Here is a 19,335-nt window from a genome sequence, read left to right on the forward strand (position 1 = left end):
GGGTAAATGCAACAGGAAGCCAATTAAGAATTGAAGAGCAACGTTTTGTTTGTGCTTAGCCAGTGACATCTGGAAATAGACTCAATCTCTCTTACTGAAATGGAATTTGTTGCAATCAATGCACGTGTAGAATTGGTGCAATGAACCAGGTCACATGGTTACACGCTGCTCTGCAGCTCTGCAGAGTTCAGGAGAATGAATACAAAGTGGCACTGAAGGCGTACTAAGGCAAAATACATTTAAAGCTGCTATAATCAATATTTTCATATTAACAATGGATTAAATGACTGTTTAATATGAAAGGGTCCCTTCTGATGATGAACCCAGAGCAAATTATCATTTTGATTTGTAGTTCCCCCAGCCTCTATAGTGTTACATTTTACATGTTACATGATTTCAAATGATTGCTGAGGAGTGTCCGCTCCTGCAACTGTTCACCATACCAATGTAAAGGTCATAATATGTCAGTTTTGCCTTTACCAATTGTGTCTGCTGACCCTGAATGGCTACAAAATCAGTTAATGCAGGTTTCCAAATGCCCAAAATATAATTTGTGTTTAATTTGTGTAAACTCTGAACATGGCAGTTTGCTTTGGATATAATCTATCATGGACACTATTAGATTTAGTATTCTTTCATTAAATCTGCTCTTAATGTTCTGTTCACTATATCCTTGTTGGGACTTCTCTCTTCAAGGATTCCAGAGGGATGAGTATGAGATCTCAATTTGGGATTAAGAGCAACTCAGTAAATGTTGCTTATTTTCTCAGTAATTATGGCAAGAAAGTTCACTCTTTTCTTATTTCCTCAAATGGAGATAAACAGCTGCAAGGATATTTCCCCCTTACTTTAATGAATACTCTTCTACTGCTAATCTGACTTCCCAATATACAGTCAGACAGCAACAGATATAAGCTTTGCTATAGCTTTACTTGCTGTGCAACAGCTAACAAAATAGAATTATTACATGGTATGGTACAGTGGGACTGTACACTTTGGATTTTTACAATAAAGATGCCATAAATGGAGACAGTTCGAAAATCCCTCCACTAGCTGCCAGCTGTGAACCTCGTCATATTTTTTCTGGGCTTCTTGCAAACTTTTAATGAATAAGGGGATGTCTTTAGTCTTGCAATCAGTAAAGTGCACAAGAAAATACACTGTCATTTGTTGCTGCATGTACACTTTTCTCTGATTAGGGAGAGAAAGCTGTGCTGTGAAAAAGCTCTGATTCTGCATAAACGCCAAGCTCCTTTCACCATTTTGAGCTTCTATCTCACTTTTTCTGCAAATCTCTTAGAGCCTTTTCAACCCTCAGTCTTCAATCTTGTCACCCCCTCCTATTTTATTCCCCTATCCCCTCTCTCTTTCATTTCCCCTGTCTTTATAACTCCCCCTCCCTCTGTTGTCACTAAGCTGAAGGAGGGAACTGAGAACAAAGTATGTGGAGTCCCTCCCCAGGAAATCCAGTGCTGGTTATTGAAGAGCCGTCACTCTACAGACAGGCAAAGCAGGCATACAGGCACACTGAGCTGGTGTGTCATATCTTATCTCTCACCTTCAACAGGTATAGAAACTTAGATCTGATCAAAGATACTGCTAGCCTTCTTATTCCTGACAGGCTGGCAAACAGAGAAAAAGGGAGGGATAGGGAAGATAGGAGTAGGGAAGGGAACTTGGGGGAAATATGTACAGTGCTGTGAAGTGGTAAGAGCGAAGGCTGCAGGGAACTGTGGGCTGGGTTAAAGTGACACTTAAAAAGAATCTGTTCTTTGGCTTCTGTGCATTTCACCAGCAGCCAGGCTGGGAGATTAAGGAGGGAGCAGTGAAGGAGTAGTTAAGACGACAGATCCAGGGGGAAGGTGTCCTCTCACTTCATTGGTGAAGGGGATTTTTAGTCCTTTCTCCCAACTCTTCCATATTCAAGTTTTCTCTTCCACTCTTTCTTTGGAGGAAGATAGCCATGGGGTCTGCTGTGGACAGGGTTCTTTGCTCTGCGCTGCTGCTGCTTCCAGCCTTTGGACTCTCTGTGGCTCTGCCAGAAAGCTGGCTGCCAGGGGAATATTCAAATACCACGACTGATGCACTGAGGTTCCTCAGTGACTACAACAGCACTGCTGAGGAGGCGTTATTCCACAGCGTCTCTGCCACCTGGAACTACAACACCAACATAACAGACTACAACTCCATGCTTCAGGTAGGAAAACTCCTGGAACCTTGAACTTAGAGGAAATGTGAGCTGAACCTTTCTCTCTTGCTGAAATGAAATGGTACCATTTAGATAATTGCTTGCCAGTACTGAAACCTTGTAAGCACAAAAGCATGCATGGTCAAGGGTTTCTGTGGAACTGATCCCAGCTTGATTTGGAGATCGGCAATATTCATCTTGCTCCAGAATTAAATGGTCAGTGTCCTCCCAACGCAGCCAACTCAGTTAGTGAGTCACTGGAATAAACCTTCGCAAAGGTCTACAAGTTGTCAATTAATTTCTAGAGGGTCTTGTATGCTATTATTTTGGCTATTTATTTGTTTAACTGTCTGTTTGAGGATATTTTTAACTTAATACAGTTTCTCCAGATGGATGCACCCTTGATAGGATGCAGTTTTACACACACTAATAGTCTTTGTGGTCCAATGTGGCAATAATTGCAGTCAATAAAATGCCTCTGTTTTGCAGAAATTTCAAAGTGGAGCTAGGGTTATTAGCAAATTGCAATGGTTTTAGAGTTTCATCTCACCATATGCCTGAGGAACATTTGCATAAACATTGAAGACAAGGGACATTGAATACCGGCAATAAAGCAGGTGAAAAGTTCAGCCAAGCAGGATGTTGCAGGAGCCAGTGAAACTGTAAAGGTGTGAAAGAGTGTTTATTTGCCTTCAAAAACAAGAGTCAACGTGTTCATATTCATGAATATGTACAAAACAATACAAGCTTACTCAGTCATATATAAACTCATGAGAGCAAATTGCCAAATGGACACACTCAGTGCGAAGCTTAAGTTTTTTTTTTCTGTATGCTTGGACAGCTGTCACAGCAGGATGACAATTCAGCCTGACAGACAAATTTTCTAATGGTGGCATTCCACTCATGCTGCACTGTAAGTTCATTATGTTAAAATTATTCAAATAAACTGGCAGTAGTTTAGAACAGGACAGGAATGGATTAAATTACAACCTATATATATACTCTCTGTATGCACCAAATGCACACTCACTCACACACACACCCATTTCCCCCTCATTTGGGTGTGTGCCGATATTTTCTAATTTTTGAGATTGGCTTGATTAACAGTGTGATTTCCATTTCCCATCTTTTACGTGGCACATGGTATAGGGTTGCAACACAATAAAACACAATTGTTTTTTATTTTTTTCTTGGGAAAAATAAAATGGCGCAGTATATGGGATGCATTGTGCTGTAACAATACAGCATCATTTTGAATAGGAGCAAATCAATTTTCAGCACATATACCATCCATGCAGCTTTCCATACATAATGGAAATGGTCGTAACATAATGAAAACGACCCATGACAGGTCCATGACCTCCCAGAGTGCCATAAACAAAAGCTCTAGGGATTCAGTGAGGCCAAGGCACTTTGTTAAAAATATTATCCTTGAGCTAGGGTTATTTCAATGTTCTTTCCTTGCTCTCAATGATCAGATAGAACACTTTATCAATCCCAAAGAGAGGATGTGTTTTTATAGCTATTAAGGAACATTGAGCCTCAATGAAGACATGTTGTGGGTATGAGAGTTGAATAACATGACTAAGCGTGCAAGGCTCCTGTGAGGCTGCATTGTTCATTGTTAAGAAAAGCAAACTATTAAATAAGGAAACTGAAGTATTGGACAAATTTTTTCTAAATGATGGTGTGAGATAAAAAGTCAGAGGATCATCAAAATTAAAACACCATGAATGTCTGTACCGCATGACAATCCATCCAATACTTGTAAGGAAGTCTGATACTCTTGTTTCTGCCCAATGTCCATTCCTGACACACATCAATATTGCAAAAAATGACTGACTACGCAGGAAAATAACATTCTTTTGTTACTGTGGACCTTTCTTGCTTGTACACACACGCTTGAAGACATAAAGAAGCTTAATGGCTCCATATTTATTATTGCCTCATGCCAGGCCTTTAAATTTTAGATTTTGTTCCTTAGTACTGTTGTTGCAGAATTGGAGAGATCCAATGTATCACTGTCATTCACTTCCTCCTCCTCTCACCTTCAGGTAAATGCATCCCTTGAAGAGCAGGAGTTCTCTGAAGCCTGGGGGTTAAAGGCCAAGCACATCTTCTCTAATGAGCTTCTCAGCTCGCTCCCCGACCCTAAAGACAAGGAACTGATGGAAAGGATCATGATACTGGGAGCTGCCAATCTCCCCAAGAAACAAAGAGAGGAGGTTTGTTTCTGTTTTATAATTTCTACTGGGAAATTAGCTGTGAGTTCATTTAATGCTGTTTTTGTCATTGTCACATCAGTGTTTACCTCTATTGAACAAAGAATGATTTCAAATCTCTTTTTCTTGTCTGCAGTATAACACCATTCTCAGCACCATGGACAATATTTATTCAACAGCCAAAGTTCATCCACAGCCAAACATAAGCTGGAGCCTGGAACCTCGTGAGTAAATATGGGATAAATACTCAGTTTTAGGCTCAAGATGCATGCTTTATATGATACAGATGTTTTGATGTTCTTTGAAAGAAACAGGAACAGAGGAACATTAAAGAATATGATACAAACAACAATGTGGAGGGGAAGTCTAGGAACAAAAACAGTTGTAAGAGCTTATCGGCTCTTGGAAAAGTAACAGGATGGGCAAAATGACTTCAGAGAGGTCTCCAAAGGAAGTGTTATGGATGTGCCCTTGAGTGTTGAGTAAAAAGCTATAGAAACAACATCAGTAGCTTTTAAGGCTACAGATATTTCTCGTGAACAATGGCCCTGTGCTCTGTCAGCAACAACTGCCAGAAATAAGTGTGAGACATGCTTGCCAACACACACAGTATGACAAGTAGAGAAAAAAAAATTAATTCTAATTAAAATGTTTGCTTTTTCTCACCTTCATTTCCTATTCCTGGCATTTTGAAGATAAACGTTGTTTTGCATGAGGCCCAGAGTATCATGGAACTGTCATAACTCCAAGCTAATCTCTTGAATAATGCATCTGTTCTTGCCGTTTCCTGCTGATAGAGTGTGGAGAATGGAGTCATCTAAACACAGATGCAACTTAATTATTCTAGGAAAAACTTCGTACAGTCTCCCTTAATATTTCATCATTTTCTTTATGACTGAGGTTGTGGTGTATTTTTTGTATTCACTTTGCAGATCTCACAGATATCATGGCTAACTCCAGGAGCTATAAGAGACTGCTGTACGTCTGGGAGGGCTGGCACAATGCATCTGGTGTACCTCTCAAGAAGTTATACCCCAGGTTTGTGGAGCTCAGCAACAAAGCCTCTCAAGCTGATGGTAAGAACTTCCCCTTGACCTTTGTCATTGAGAGCACAAGGTTATTAATGCTGCAAATAAATAATTCATTTAGTAATAATGACATAATAAATGAATAAAGAAAAATGAAAGGACCAGAAATGACTTGCAGAGGAAGGGAAAGCGCAAGAAAAAGTGAAAAAAGAGCTAAAGAACATTATCATTTTGTCCTCTTTAGGATTTGCAGACACTGGAGCTGATTGGCGGTCTGGGTATGAGTCTGAGACCTTTGAGCAGGATTTAGAGGATCTCTACAGGACCATTGAGCCCCTCTACCAGAACTTGCATGCCTTTGTTCGCCGCCAGCTCTACAACCAGTATGGTCCCAAGTACATCAACCTTAAAGGACCTATCCCTGCCCACCTGCTAGGTAGGCTACAAAAGAACATTTTTATGTAGCTTACATACACTATCTGCTGACGAGAGCCATGAAAATATGCTACATTACACAAGGGGCTGTACCAAAATTATTAGGAGGATGTGGGGTCAGAAAAGAAAGTATTATATATCTGTTCTTTTTGCCTCTATTTTGGATTTATATTTTATATCACCCAAGGGAGGGGAGTCAAAAACTGTGTGCTACCCATTTTGAGCAACAAATCCATGACTCAATTTTTTGACTATCTTGAGCTCTATTCATGGCTCTCCGCTGAGCTCACACACCACCAGCTGCTGACATGTGTTACACAGGCGACCAGGGAAAGTGTTCCTCTTGAGCTAGCAATTTTTCCAAGTCAAAAGGAGGGTCCAAACGAAATATTATTAACCTTGGTAAGGGTCTTGCTTTGATAAAAAGTCAAACAGACTCAGGAGTATTCATACAGTCCCCACCATAAACAGTAATTATCAATAAAAGCCTAGAATATCATTAAAGATGTAATCACACATGGGACAATACGACTTCAGAGCATTAAGATGTAGACACACCATGGCAAATAGTTTTAGTATCCCATAACAAGTCAGAACTGTTGCTTAAGTGTGTTTTCTTCCTCACCCTCAGGAAATATGTGGGCTCAGACCTGGAACAATATTTATGGTATGATGATCCCATTTCCAGACAAACCCAACTTGGATGTGACTGATGCAATGGTCAAACAAGTAAGTAAACCTGTAGAAAAATGCCACCACATATCAGAAATCTCGTAAATCCAAGTCTTTTTCGATTTTTAGGCAATTATAGGCGAATTGTGACTTGTGTAATTATTTCCTCTTCACAGGGCTACAATGCCACGCACATGTTTCGTGTGGCCGAGGAATTCTTCACCTCTCTGGGTTTAGAGGAGATGCCTCAGGAGTTCTGGGATGAATCTATGCTGGTAAAGCCTGATGATCGAGAGGTGGTGTGCCATGCGTCTGCCTGGGACTTTTACAATCGCAAAGACTTCAGGTAAAATTTTAGTTTAAAACAGATAAATATATATACTGTACACTGAACACAAAGATCTTCTCAATCACAGTGTGAACAGTGTAGGACTCATACATTTAGTTCTTTCATTTGTATAGAGCTTTAAAAAGTTTATTGGTTGTGGATATAAAGATCCTTAAAGTAAATCTGAAAGTCAGAACTTGCCATCAATGCCATAAATTTCAAATGTGCTGGAGTGCAGCACAACAAACTATAATACTTATGGACTGCACTGTCAATATTTAGGGAATTAACTTTAACCTTCAGTTAATACACAGATTGAAAATTTGGTTGATAAAACCTGATAATATAACGTCATTAATAAATTACATTAATTTTTCATCCTCTTTAGGATCAAGCAGTGCACCACAGTGACGATGGAGCAGCTCTTCACTGTGCACCATGAGATGGGGCATGTCCAGTATTACCTGCAGTACAAAGACCAGCCTGTGGGCTTCCGTCGAGGGGCAAACCCCGGTTTTCACGAGGCTATTGGCGATGTTTTGTCTCTGTCCGTTTCCACACCCAAACATCTGAAAACCATTAATCTGCTGGAATCTGCAACCTCTGACACTGGTAGAGAGAATAAGATGGAAATAAATAAAATAATAAAATCCACACCACTGAAATACCCTCACACAGAGCTGAATGGTGAATTTTTAAAGATCTTATTCATAACCATTTATTCTAAAAAAATTTAAATGCTGCATTGTTTTTCTCCAGAAACTGATATCAACTACCTGTTAAAGATGGCTTTGGAGAAGATAGCCTTCCTCCCCTTTGGCTACCTCATTGACCAGTGGAGATGGAGCGTGTTCAGTGGACGCACTCCTCCAGAGCGGTACAACTCTGATTGGTGGTACCTCAGGTAGGCTTTTATGCACAGACTTAATATATTTACAAAATTTTTCATGTACTTTATTTTTAAGAAATACCATTGTTCACTTTCTTGCTGAATGTTAAATCAGAAGATAAATACCACTCTCATGTCTGTATAGTATCAATGAAGCTACACATCCAGCAGTTCCAGAGCAACAATATCATTCGTTAGGAGTTGTTTTAATTGTACACCTTATGAATTTAAGTCCAATTTTCACTCTCTTTTAGCTCTATTTTTGGTCCCCACCAGCTTCTGAGGGAAATTTCTGGCTATTTAGCTCATAAATTCTTCACTATGTTCACCAGCTAGTCTCTAACTGTGTCTGTCTGCTGAACGGGTAGTATAGAGTGGGTGTTTAAAAGCTTTTTTTGCTGATAACAGCTGCTTGCCGCGGCCAAAAATAAAGCTATGAGAGCGGCGAGAGTGAACCTAAACAGTTAAAGTGCAGGGTAGACAGATAAACAATGACTTGAAACTCACTAGCAAACTCTGTAAAACCAAGGGGAGCTTCAGATTCTGCTGATAACAAAATTATACTGAATGGTCAGTGAAGGACTGATTTTCCATAACCCCTTTACAACTTTGTGAGACTGAGCGAATCCCAGCCCCAACAGATTAGCTGCTCTGTAGTTGCAGTAGAAGACAGTGGTTGTACTGGCTAGCATTCAAACTTAGGTGTGTGAGTGTTTGTGTGAGGCAAGCTGTTTTTGGAAAAAGAGCACTCATACTCAGCTGACACTTACATGTAATGTAACCACATGCCAGTGTGTTCTAAATCCATTTGTTTCTTATTTCTTTTTAAAGGACAAAATATCAAGGCATCTGCCCACCCACCAGACGTACCGAGGAGCACTTTGATCCTGGAGCAAAATTCCATATCCCTGGAAACACGCCGTACATCAGGTAGCATCTTGTTTCACTGACACCCCTGTGTAATAGAAGGGATATGGAAAATCAGCTCTGGCTGGTGACATTTTCATTACATCTATTTGTATTTTCTTAGCTCTCTGATTATTGCTTTACTCACCCAGACTAGTCAAAAAGTGCTTTAAAGATGAGGACCGCCTTCTTAGTGCACAATTCTGGCAAGTGTGTGTATATAAAATGAGTCAAGTTTATAACATGCAAGAATGGATGGGGATCTGGGGATTAATGCAGTGTGTGCTGTAATTTCGGACAGAATTCCTGTCATTGGAGTGTGGGTTTAAACAATACAATAACAATATACAATAACAGGAAACTTGTTGCAGAGGCAGGGGGCTTTATAAGAAAAGCATCTGACCCGTTATTTTTTAACGGTGTGGAGGAAGACAATTAGTCAAACATTAACACTTAGTTAAGCGAGCAAACATTAACATATTTCTAATCAGTGTATTGAAGTATGAAAGATTTTGAGTAGTCTTTACCAAAAAGTATAGAAGATAAGACTCATTTTACTTATTTTATTTACTTAGCTGTAACAAACCTAGATCAGTTGTTTTTGACCTTCCTCTGCTTTTAAAGTTTTTGTGTAGCTTCAAGATCTTGTTCTTACCTCATGTCTCATTATGAAATATGTATATATATATATATATGTTCTTTTAAAAAATTATTGGGAAAATTTTGAAAAGTAGTGATATAGTAAATGTGATGCACTAAAGAGATGACAATATCTGCCCTATAGGTATTTTGTCAGCTTCATCCTGCAGTTCCAGTTTCATGAAAAACTATGCGAAGCAGCCAAACACACAGGTCCTTTGCACACATGTGACATCTACCGCTCCACAGAAGCAGGCCTCATTTTAAAGTACGTGATCTAATTAGGGCCTCCATTGTCCACAGTAATAGTTTATGGAAACAGTAAAGATGTAATACAATTTCCCTCTTCCTCCTCCAGGAAAGTTCTCCAGGCTGGCTCATCCAAACCCTGGCCTGAAGTGCTCCAAGAGACTATAGGAACCAACAGGATGAATGCTAGCTCTCTGATGAAATACTTTGAACCCATTATTAAGTGGCTAGAAATGCAAAATAAACATGAGACCTTGGGATGGCCAGACTTTAACTGGGTCCCACCCATCCCCGATGGCTACCCTGAGGATATTGGTAAGAGGGGACTGTGAGCAAAAGTAGTGGTTTTAAATGAATCAAACATCAGAATAACAGCCTGTTCCCAGATTTTCTTGCACATAAACAGAAAAGTACAGTTTTCTTTAAGCAAATGCCTAAAAAGATATAAACCTCTGGTGTCTACATATTATAATCATAATTCACACATCATAATTTATAACGTGGCTAAAATGTATTTTTCAGATTTAATTACATGGATCTTTATTTACAGTACGCATCCTGCATTTGAGCTGATTTCTCCTTCTCCTTGTTTCCCCAGAAAAGAATACAGATGAGCTTGATGCAAAGAAGTTTCTGGACGACTACAACAGTACAGCTGAGGCGGTGTGGAATGCCTACACTGAGGCCTCCTGGAAGTACAACACTGACATCAATGAAGCCAATAAGCAGGCGATGGTGAGACCCTGTGACTGACTGACTCCAGTGAGATCACTTGAACATTGTTCAAGCATCATCTTTCATCATTCAAATGTGAATGACTGCTGCATGTTGACTTATGTTGACTTTTTGCATTAAATCAGGAAACAATAAAATGATTGCTCAATCAAAAATGTGTCAATGAATCAATAATTGATTTAGTCAATGAGTCACTAATCCACCCATGTAAGTATGTATGCATGATTCTATCTCTCTATTTACCTATGACCCTCTCTGTGCATCCCTTAACCTGTCCATCCATCCATCCTTCTAATCACTTTGCTTCCATTGAAACATAATGTAAAAAAAGAAAAACTGAAGAGTTTTCATTATTCTTCTCTAGCTTGAGAAAAATCTGGAGATGTCAGCCCACACCCTGAAGTATGGACAGAAGGCCCGTCAGTACGACACAACTGACTTCCAGGACGCCTTGGTCAAACGCATCATCAAAAAACTCAGCGACATTGAGAGGGCCGCACTGCCCCCAGCAGAGCTGGAAGAGGTGTTGAAAAAATTATTTTAGTTTTACAAATCTTTATTCATGTCCACACTGCTCTGGGGACAGAAATAGTTTTATTGGTCATGTTGCACCACAAGGGGTTGTTCTTCTGAGACAATAATAGACAGAAAACCACAAGTGTTTCCCATAACAAATAATCAACAATGTGGATGCAACATGGATGCAAAAAACACACTACTATAAAGCTAATTTATATACAGACACTTTCAGTGTTTAGAAAGAACAACAACTTTTGTGAAACCAGTAAAATGGTTATTAAAGAAAAATTTGTTTGTGTCATTTGCTCACGATGATAGATCTCTGTTTGCTCTAGCTAGCTAACATTATGGAGCTAACGAAAGAAATGGCGGCTAGAATCAGTAATGTCGCTAACCCAGAATACACAAAGTTAGATCTTGGAGGTAGTCAGAAATGAACTTAGTTTGCCCCAGAGCATCAATTGACAGCACAGGTTAAGAGTACTAAGCTTCCCTTACACTAGTGACGATTGCATGTATGAAATTCCTGCTGTTTGCCATCAAAATATAACAGACGCTGGACATATTCCAGATGTCTTATGTAATGTAACTTATGTTATTAGATGCCTGCCGTGTATTCAGAAAAAACTTCACTTAACAATTTTAAGCTTGACGCATTTTCCATCAAAAGCCTTTCATCTGTCGCTTCCATCAACTGAAAGTTGATGGAAGCACAACAGAAAAAACACAACACAACACAACACAACAGAAAAATTGCAAGCTGGCCTAACTTAAAAGTTTTTTTTATTTCTTTATTAATATATATGGCTCTGGCCCAAACATTACATGCAACAAGCTAAAACTGCAACCTTTCACGCGAAATTGTGCATGCCTGCCTCAAAAACAGTCTATAAGGAAGTAACTTTGCACCTGGGTCAGGTCAACTTTACAAAAAGAAAACACATTTTACTATTACTCTGAGTTATCTACACTATTTCATTAGCCCTAATTGGCTGAACATTTAAAGCCATATAGACTGTCTAGAGAAGGCAAAAATTAGTCTAACATTAGCCTGTAGACTTTGCAAGGTCATTAACGCTATTATGAATATTTGTCTTCTTTACATTTTGATCCATGGCCATCAACCTTGGCTAAATTGTGCTCTGACAATTTTAAAAAATTTTCATTGGGGGTTGCCCTTTGAGATTGAACTACATCAAATGAAGTAAAATATGAATATATTGGAAAGGCCACATTCAAAGGACTTTCAGATATACTAAAGGCACAAGAGGCACAAATACTTTGGGCTTGTTTTTGAACCTTAACAAGAGCAAACTGCTGTCAATTTGTTTGCTTGCATGTGTGTATTATGCTTTTTTTTTAAACTGTAGTATTATAGTAAAGGGGACAGCTCTTTTTGGATGGGACACAGGGCTCCAGGAGCTGTGGTTAAGGGAACACAGTGTGATATAACACAAAGCAGTTTAGTTGATGTCAAAGAAGTATCAGCCAACTCAGGGCTGCTGCACTCAAAAAGCAGTGGCTGTGTGAAAAATGCAGCCATTGCCAACAAATGAATTATCAACACATTGTTTCAGTGATTCTCACTTTTGTGAAAGACACTTATCTCTCATGCTCATACCCTCGTCCCTCCATCTAAGCAGCTGTAGAAAGCACATGTAGAAATATGAAAAAAAACAGATAATTGCTGAAGGTTTCAGTTTGATCTAATGCTTGGTGAATGCCTTTACCTTGTCAGTACAACACTCTCCTGTCCAACATGGAGACCAAGTACAGTGTGGCTGAGGTCTGCAGGGATAGTGGGAAATGTCACCCCCTGGATCCAGGTAAGACTATGGAATATATGCCAATCCTAATATAAAGAATGTAAAGTATGAGCAAACAGTGCAGTAACTGCTCAATACTTACCATAGTTAATGGCAAAGTTTTTTTTAAATTATTGGTAACTGATACATGGAATTAAATTTGGCTACCAAGAAATAATTTAATAACTGTAATAAGTACAATAATTATCAATTTGCCCTGATAATTTCACAAGAAAAATTAACCAATAGTAACAAGACACCATGCTGTGCTGCATAGTATAGTATACAGTAGGTAAGCAAGTGAAATAAATAAATGTGCTGTGTTTTTCAGATCTCCAGAAAATCATGGCAGAGTCTAAGGATTATGATGAATTGTTATTTGCCTGGAAGGGATGGAGAGACGCTGCTGGAAAAGTAATTCGTTCGGATTACAAGAGATATGTTGAACTGGCCAACAAAGCGGCCACACTCAATGGTATGGATCATTTTAAGTCCACTCTCTCCCTGATCTCTTTTGCTTGAAAAATACAACAAGGGCAAGCCTTGGGGAGCAGTAGAAAGCAGATTTAACATCTAATTTCTCAGAAGCAGAGCTGTACTGAAGACAAAGATAATCCAATCGGTCAGTTTTAAACTGGTGCAGCCAAAGAATCACTTTTGACACAGCTCCATCAGTACTTACTAACAATGGAAAGTGGCTGATTTAGATTGTTTTACCCATGCAGAGTTGACATTTTGGGAAATATGCTCATTTGTTTTCTTGCGAAGAGTTAGATGAAAAGATTGATGGCACTTTCATGTCTGTACAGTATATATGAAACTACTGCGAGCAGCTGTTTAGTTTAGACTACACAAAACTAAAGAGTTTAGACTAAACTAAACAGTTTAGACTCGAAACTGAGGGAAACAGCTAGCCTGGGTCTGTCCACTGGTAACAAAATCTTCCTATCAGCACCGCTGAAGCAAATTAAGAAGCTGTATCTTATTTGTTTAGTGTGTATAAAAACCGAAGTCTTAAAACAACATTTTTTTGCCATTTTACAGGGGGTTATGTGCCAGATTATTTCTTGGTCAGGACCAGTAACTTCCTGAAATCTCCGCTGATTGCTGGCAAGAAATAGTTCGGCACATATCCCTTCCTTGCTGATAAACAGATTTGCTATCTTGGGACGTATCAAGGCAAGCTTTTTCCCCATTTCGAGTCTTTGTGCTGAGCTGAGCTAAAAAAGTCAATAGGCGCATTTTCTTAAACAATTTTTTTTTATTGTTTATGATTTTAGCTGACATTCTCAGCTGAAACGAGACATATCAGCGATATTTAGCGATATTTACAAATTATAAGGGTTTTTTAAAATTAATTACTGAATTCTTTTTTTGTTGTTGTCATTGTTCAGTTTTGTTGAGTAGTTTACCCACCCACTGGGAAAACATAAACAAGAGAAAGTAGCATCATTGTTGCTCCAGACGCAAGCTTTGCTCAGATGACATGTTTACTTAAAACTCAGTCTGCATTGTCTGTGTTACAAACTTTATTGAGAAAATACACCTCACTGTTGGCTGTGTTTTTCCCTGGTACTCTCTGTAGGTCACCCTGACAATGGTGCTTTCTGGCGCTCCCTATACGAAACTCCTACCTTTGAGGAAGACCTGGAGACTCTGTGGAAGGAGCTGGAACCGCTCTATCAGAACGTACATGCCTATGTTCGCAGGGCTTTGTACAAAAAGTATGGTCCAAAGTACATCAACCTGAGGGGACCCATTCCTGCTCATTTGCTGGGTAAGTAACAAGATCGAACTTTCTTTGAAAGAGCTGCAGCTTTTTTGACTGTTCATAAAGATACACTGTATGTGTGTACAATATCTAGGGCTTTACACAGCCTTCAGAATTTTGTTTGTATTATAATAGGCTTTCAGGAGTTGAGGCTAAGGTCACTTCATCCAGTATTTCACTATTGAATCCTAAGGATTCTAAGATTACAGCCAAAACTCTTCTTTTATGTGGCTGCATACCCTATTGATATTCTGTTGTTGGGTGTAGATGCATTTGGGTTTAGATGGGGTTTAATTTGCTTTCAGAGGCGTCAAGCGTGAGATTGCCTGTGACACTTCCACACGGTCAGGGACTGGACTGACTCACTGTCACAAATCCCACTTGGTTAAACACTGGCAGAGCTGAGGATGACTTTCCCCATAACTTCATAGACTTACAAATATGATATATGAATGCTGTCTTCTGTCCTTTCAGGCAACATGTGGGCACAGACATGGTCTGGCATAATGGATTTGGTCATTCCTTATCCACATGCAACGCAGGTTGACGCCACACCAGCTATGGTGGAACAGGTGAACGAACAAATGAACCAGCTGTTGCATAATGATCATATCTCCACACATGAATACACAAGGACAGACACAAAGGACACACACTCATACCTTCTTCCTCCAATCGCATTGCAGCTTTAGAGGTACAGGGTCAGTTTGTTTCGGTGAATATAAGACATGGCTGTGGGACAGCGTGAAGGCTCAAGCGGAATGAGGACAAATAAAGAGGATTTTAATTTCAATAAATAAAAGCAGCAAAAAGCAGCAGTCATCCATAACTATGTGAAGTTTACATAATACATGAATATATCATGTACCGTACATGTTTTTGAGGTTGAATCTATAATTATAATTATAATTATAATTATAATCTGTTTACACTTTGTGAAGTAGCTGTTGCTTTTTCCACACATTGAATATCTCACTTTCTGAGAAAATTGTTTATATACACAATCCTCCAGGTCTTCACTGATACTCATATTTTCCCCATTCAGCAATGGAATGCCACCAGAATGTTCGAGGAATCAGACAAATTTTTCACTTCTCTTGGTTTGCTGCCAATGCCAAAAGAGTTCTGGGACAAGTCCATGCTGGAGAAGCCGTCTGATGGACGCCAGGTGGTGTGCCACGCCTCGGCATGGGACTTCTACAACCGAAAAGATTTCAGGTTAATCCTCAATTTTATTTTATTTTACATTTTTATTGAACCTAACTGATTGGTAGGCTATCATCAGTCCTCTGACAGCCTGGTGGTCTTAGTTGAGTTTAATATATAATCTTATATATCATGCCTTTATATAATTGTTGTTCCATCAGGTATTCTCATTCAGATTAAGATATCTTTTGCAAAGAAGACCTGAGTACAGCAGAACTAAGTACAGTGATAAGACAGACAACAAACAGAGTGAGGCACACATAAGCACATACTTAGAGACAGCATCACTAACAATCACAGACATCTCTAAAAATGATGCAGAATTCAAAATTCATCCAATGAGATGAGATGCCAAAAGTCCTTGTTTGGGGCTAGGAAGACATATAGGACTGAACTACTTCATTTTCAGTACCATTTAAGTTTATGGAACTCAGGAAGATGTAGGATTTCTGGGTTCTTTGCTGTAATTATTGCCTTGTTTGTCTCTCCAGGATCAAACAGTGCACAGTTGTGACTATGGATGACCTGATTACAGCTCACCACGAGATGGGCCACGTCCAGTACTTCCTGCAGTACAAAGACCAGCCTGTGTCCTTCCGTGATGGAGCCAACCCTGGATTCCATGAGGCCATTGGTGATGTTTTAGCACTCTCTGTGTCAACACCCAAACATCTGCAGAGCATTGGCCTCTTGGACAAAGTTGAGAACAACAAGGGTGGGTGACCCTGACCCCGAGTACTACATAACTCTGTAGAAGCATATGATGTTATAACGCGGCTCATGGTTAAGGTGTTTCTGTCCTTTTCTCTAGAGAGTGATATCAACTTCCTGATGAGCATGGCGCTTGACAAGATCGCCTTCCTACCTTTTGGCTACCTGATGGACCAGTGGAGATGGAAGGTATTTGATGGACGCATCCCACCGACTGAGTACAATAAAGAGTGGTGGAATCTCAGGTAAAGTTCACCAGCACTTTTACAATTACTATGCACAATGTTTATTAGACAGAGGAAAGTTAATAAGTAAGTGGTTGTGTAACAAATTATTGCATTTGTAAATTATTTACCTAAATAACAACCAGATTATACTCTTCTTCTTCTTTCCATTGCAGAATGAAGTACCAGGGACTGTGTCCACCTGTAGCCCGCACTGAGGATGACTTTGACCCAGGTGCAAAGTTCCACATCCCTGCTAATGTTCCCTACGTCAGGTAAAATTTCCTGAGTTGACAGAACAAACGGGACACCTGATAATTGAGCACAGATAGACTGATAACTGCCTCAACATGCTCTAATCAACAACGGATAGATAAGATAAATATGTTGCAGGACATAATGTGCACTTAGTCACATGGCTCAAAAAAATCAATCACCATTACAATTGATGTAACAGTATCAGCTTGTTTTTTTGTTTTACTTTGTTTTTGTGGTCTCTGCCGGCATTGAAGTGCAGTCATGACAGTAAATCTTTGCTGATCTTCAATCAGGTACTTTGTCAGCTTCATCATCCAGTTTCAGTTCCACAAGGCTCTGTGTGATGCTGCCAAGCATGATGGGCCTCTCCATACCTGCGATATCTACAAATCTAAAGAAGCTGGGAAGCTGCTGGGGTTAGTACACTAATAGTGTTTCCACCAAAAATATCCTTTATGTAACTTCCATATCTCATGGTGCAATTGTGACATGAAAAACCTCAGAACCGTCAAATCTCAACTTTCTTCACAGTTAAAAACAATGTATATTGTATTTTACTTTTGTTCCATAAAGAACAGACTGACTGTAACACTATCATTTGACAGCTGAAAGATTTAATGTCAACGTGTGTAACTCTCTTGCTGCTGATCCTCGTCGTCCCTGAGCTCCTCTTTGACCTGTGTTGTTTTTTGCAGTGATGCGATGAAGCTGGGCTTCAGTAAGCCATGGCCCGAGGCTATGACCATGATCACCGGCCAGCCTAAAATGAGTGCCCAGCCACTCATGCAGTATTTCCAACCTCTCATTCAATGGCTGGAGGCAGAGAACAACAAGAACAACGATGTTCGTGGGTGGCCTGAGTACAACTGGAAACCTTCAAGTATGTCCAGTACATTCAAGTCATTTTCATACTTTAATACACCCAGAGAGACATTTGCATGTAGGCGAGCCTTTTCACTGGAAGTATGTGTTAAATAAGTTTTCCAGGCTCCAAGTCAAATGTGTTTCGAAATCCTCTGCTGTGTCTCACAGCGAAATCAATCTCCTCCTCCTCTTGTTTTACTGATGAGATCCTTCTGAAAGGATGTATACAGATTAAAATTGATGAGGTTCTTCATCTTCTGAAAGAGAGAGCTGGGAAGACATAGTGGGGAAAAGAGAATGCAGCTAATTTTGAAGAGATCAACAGAAAAATACAGACTTTAGATGTAAACATGAATAAATAAGTTCATAAATAATATAAAGGAGGTAAAAACAAAGTGTTAAAAAATGGGGGTGGGATGCAGAGGCCAGAAGAAAAAGATTAGAGAATGTTTTTTTTTTTTTGCATTGTGGGTTCTTTAATGCTGAACTTTACATGTTGGTATCCGGCACTGTAAAGATTACGTCACTGTCATGTTAAAAAAAGAAAAAGAAAATAAGCGACAGACTGATTTTCATTTCGTAGCCATGGATGTTCAATTCTCATGAATGATTTAGCTAACAGCTGGCACAAGTTCAAAATGTAAAAACTCAAAAACACACACCCACACAAAAATATTCAGCTTTAAAAAAAAATCACAGATGTAATACTCATTGCCTGCAGACTGTGTCATAATTGCAGCAGCAATTCTTTCCTGTAGGTGGCGATATCAAAATATATACTTCTGCATATCTGAATCGCTTTGGCTTTTTATCTCTTTCCCTTTAGCTTCCACAAGTAGGCATGTGTGGAACGGCTGTAAAAATGATTGAACAGCTTCCTCTTGTGGAAAATCTGCAGCTTGCTGAATGCAAATGAATGAGTTAGTGAGTGAAAAACAGTCAATCCCACGTGTCACTTACTCAGTATTTCTATGTGTGTGTCCAGATGCAAATAGAGTGAACTTCCTGGGTATGAGTGTGGAGGGCTCAGCTGCCATAGCTGGCCAGTGGACCCTGTTGGTTATTGGATTGGTCCTCTTGGTGGCCACCATCCTTTTGGCCTACAAGTACAGGAAGTCAAGAAAGCCTGAAAAGTCCTTATCCACGATGGAGCTCAAGCAAAAGGACTAGTCGTCAGTGACAGCTAAAAGGCTAAAGTGAGGCCTTTAGACACAGTACCAACCTCAATGTGAACATCAGCGTTTTTGAGTACTGTACAGTACATGTGATCAAATTTGCTTTTCTTTTTGGTCCTCCCTCTCTATCTTGTGTTGTATATTTATTGTATACACTTGGATCAAATTATTTTTTGCCTATGCAAAAGAACATTGCTATTTTGTAATGTATTTGTAATATTTGAATGTTTAGGAAGAACATATTTTAAAATTTTTGTCTGTAAATTCGTTAAATGTGTAAGCATTTTGAATATTTGATTTAGCTTCTTTTTTGTTGAATCCTATGCATTTATACAATAAAGACATTAAATATTTATTCTGCCTATGTGTTCAAACAAGACATCTTGGAAAACACAGAATGTCTCCTGGTAGCAATTGAACTCCAAAGGTTGTTAAAAACAATTTAATTACATTGAAACTGCACAGTAACAAAAAAACAAAAAAAAAACAAAAAACAACACTACCACAGAGA

At 39.2% G+C, this 19,335-nt stretch overlaps 1 protein-coding gene across 2 annotated transcripts; it reads left to right on the top strand.

Annotated features, from left to right (window-relative positions):
• The first annotated feature begins 1,523 nt into the window (after nucleotides 1-1,523).
• On the top strand, nucleotides 1,524-18,844 carry ace (angiotensin I converting enzyme (peptidyl-dipeptidase A) 1). Of its 2 annotated transcripts, none has more exons than XM_040135103.1 (25): nucleotides 1,524-2,197; nucleotides 4,243-4,413; nucleotides 4,547-4,634; nucleotides 5,343-5,486; nucleotides 5,683-5,874; nucleotides 6,505-6,602; nucleotides 6,722-6,891; nucleotides 7,262-7,485; nucleotides 7,633-7,777; nucleotides 8,594-8,692; nucleotides 9,453-9,575; nucleotides 9,666-9,871; nucleotides 10,155-10,291; nucleotides 10,656-10,814; nucleotides 12,549-12,636; nucleotides 12,947-13,090; nucleotides 14,201-14,392; nucleotides 14,861-14,958; nucleotides 15,432-15,604; nucleotides 16,084-16,307; nucleotides 16,404-16,548; nucleotides 16,704-16,802; nucleotides 17,079-17,201; nucleotides 17,481-17,684; nucleotides 18,579-18,844. In XM_040135103.1, exons 1-25 carry the CDS (start codon nucleotides 1,964-1,966, stop codon nucleotides 18,817-18,819), a joined length of 3,921 nt encoding a protein of 1,306 aa, XP_039991037.1. In that variant the 5' UTR covers nucleotides 1,524-1,963; the 3' UTR covers nucleotides 18,820-18,844. The 2 variants fall into 2 exon arrangements, with proteins under 2 accessions (XP_039991037.1, XP_039991036.1); XM_040135102.1 differs by having other exon boundaries at nucleotides 17,481-17,665; nucleotides 18,635-18,844.
• The last annotated feature ends 491 nt before the right edge of the window (nucleotides 18,845-19,335 follow it).

Source organism: Xiphias gladius, chromosome 9, assembly GCF_016859285.1.
Source record: "Xiphias gladius isolate SHS-SW01 ecotype Sanya breed wild chromosome 9, ASM1685928v1, whole genome shotgun sequence".
NCBI lineage: Eukaryota > Metazoa > Chordata > Actinopteri > Istiophoriformes > Xiphiidae > Xiphias > Xiphias gladius.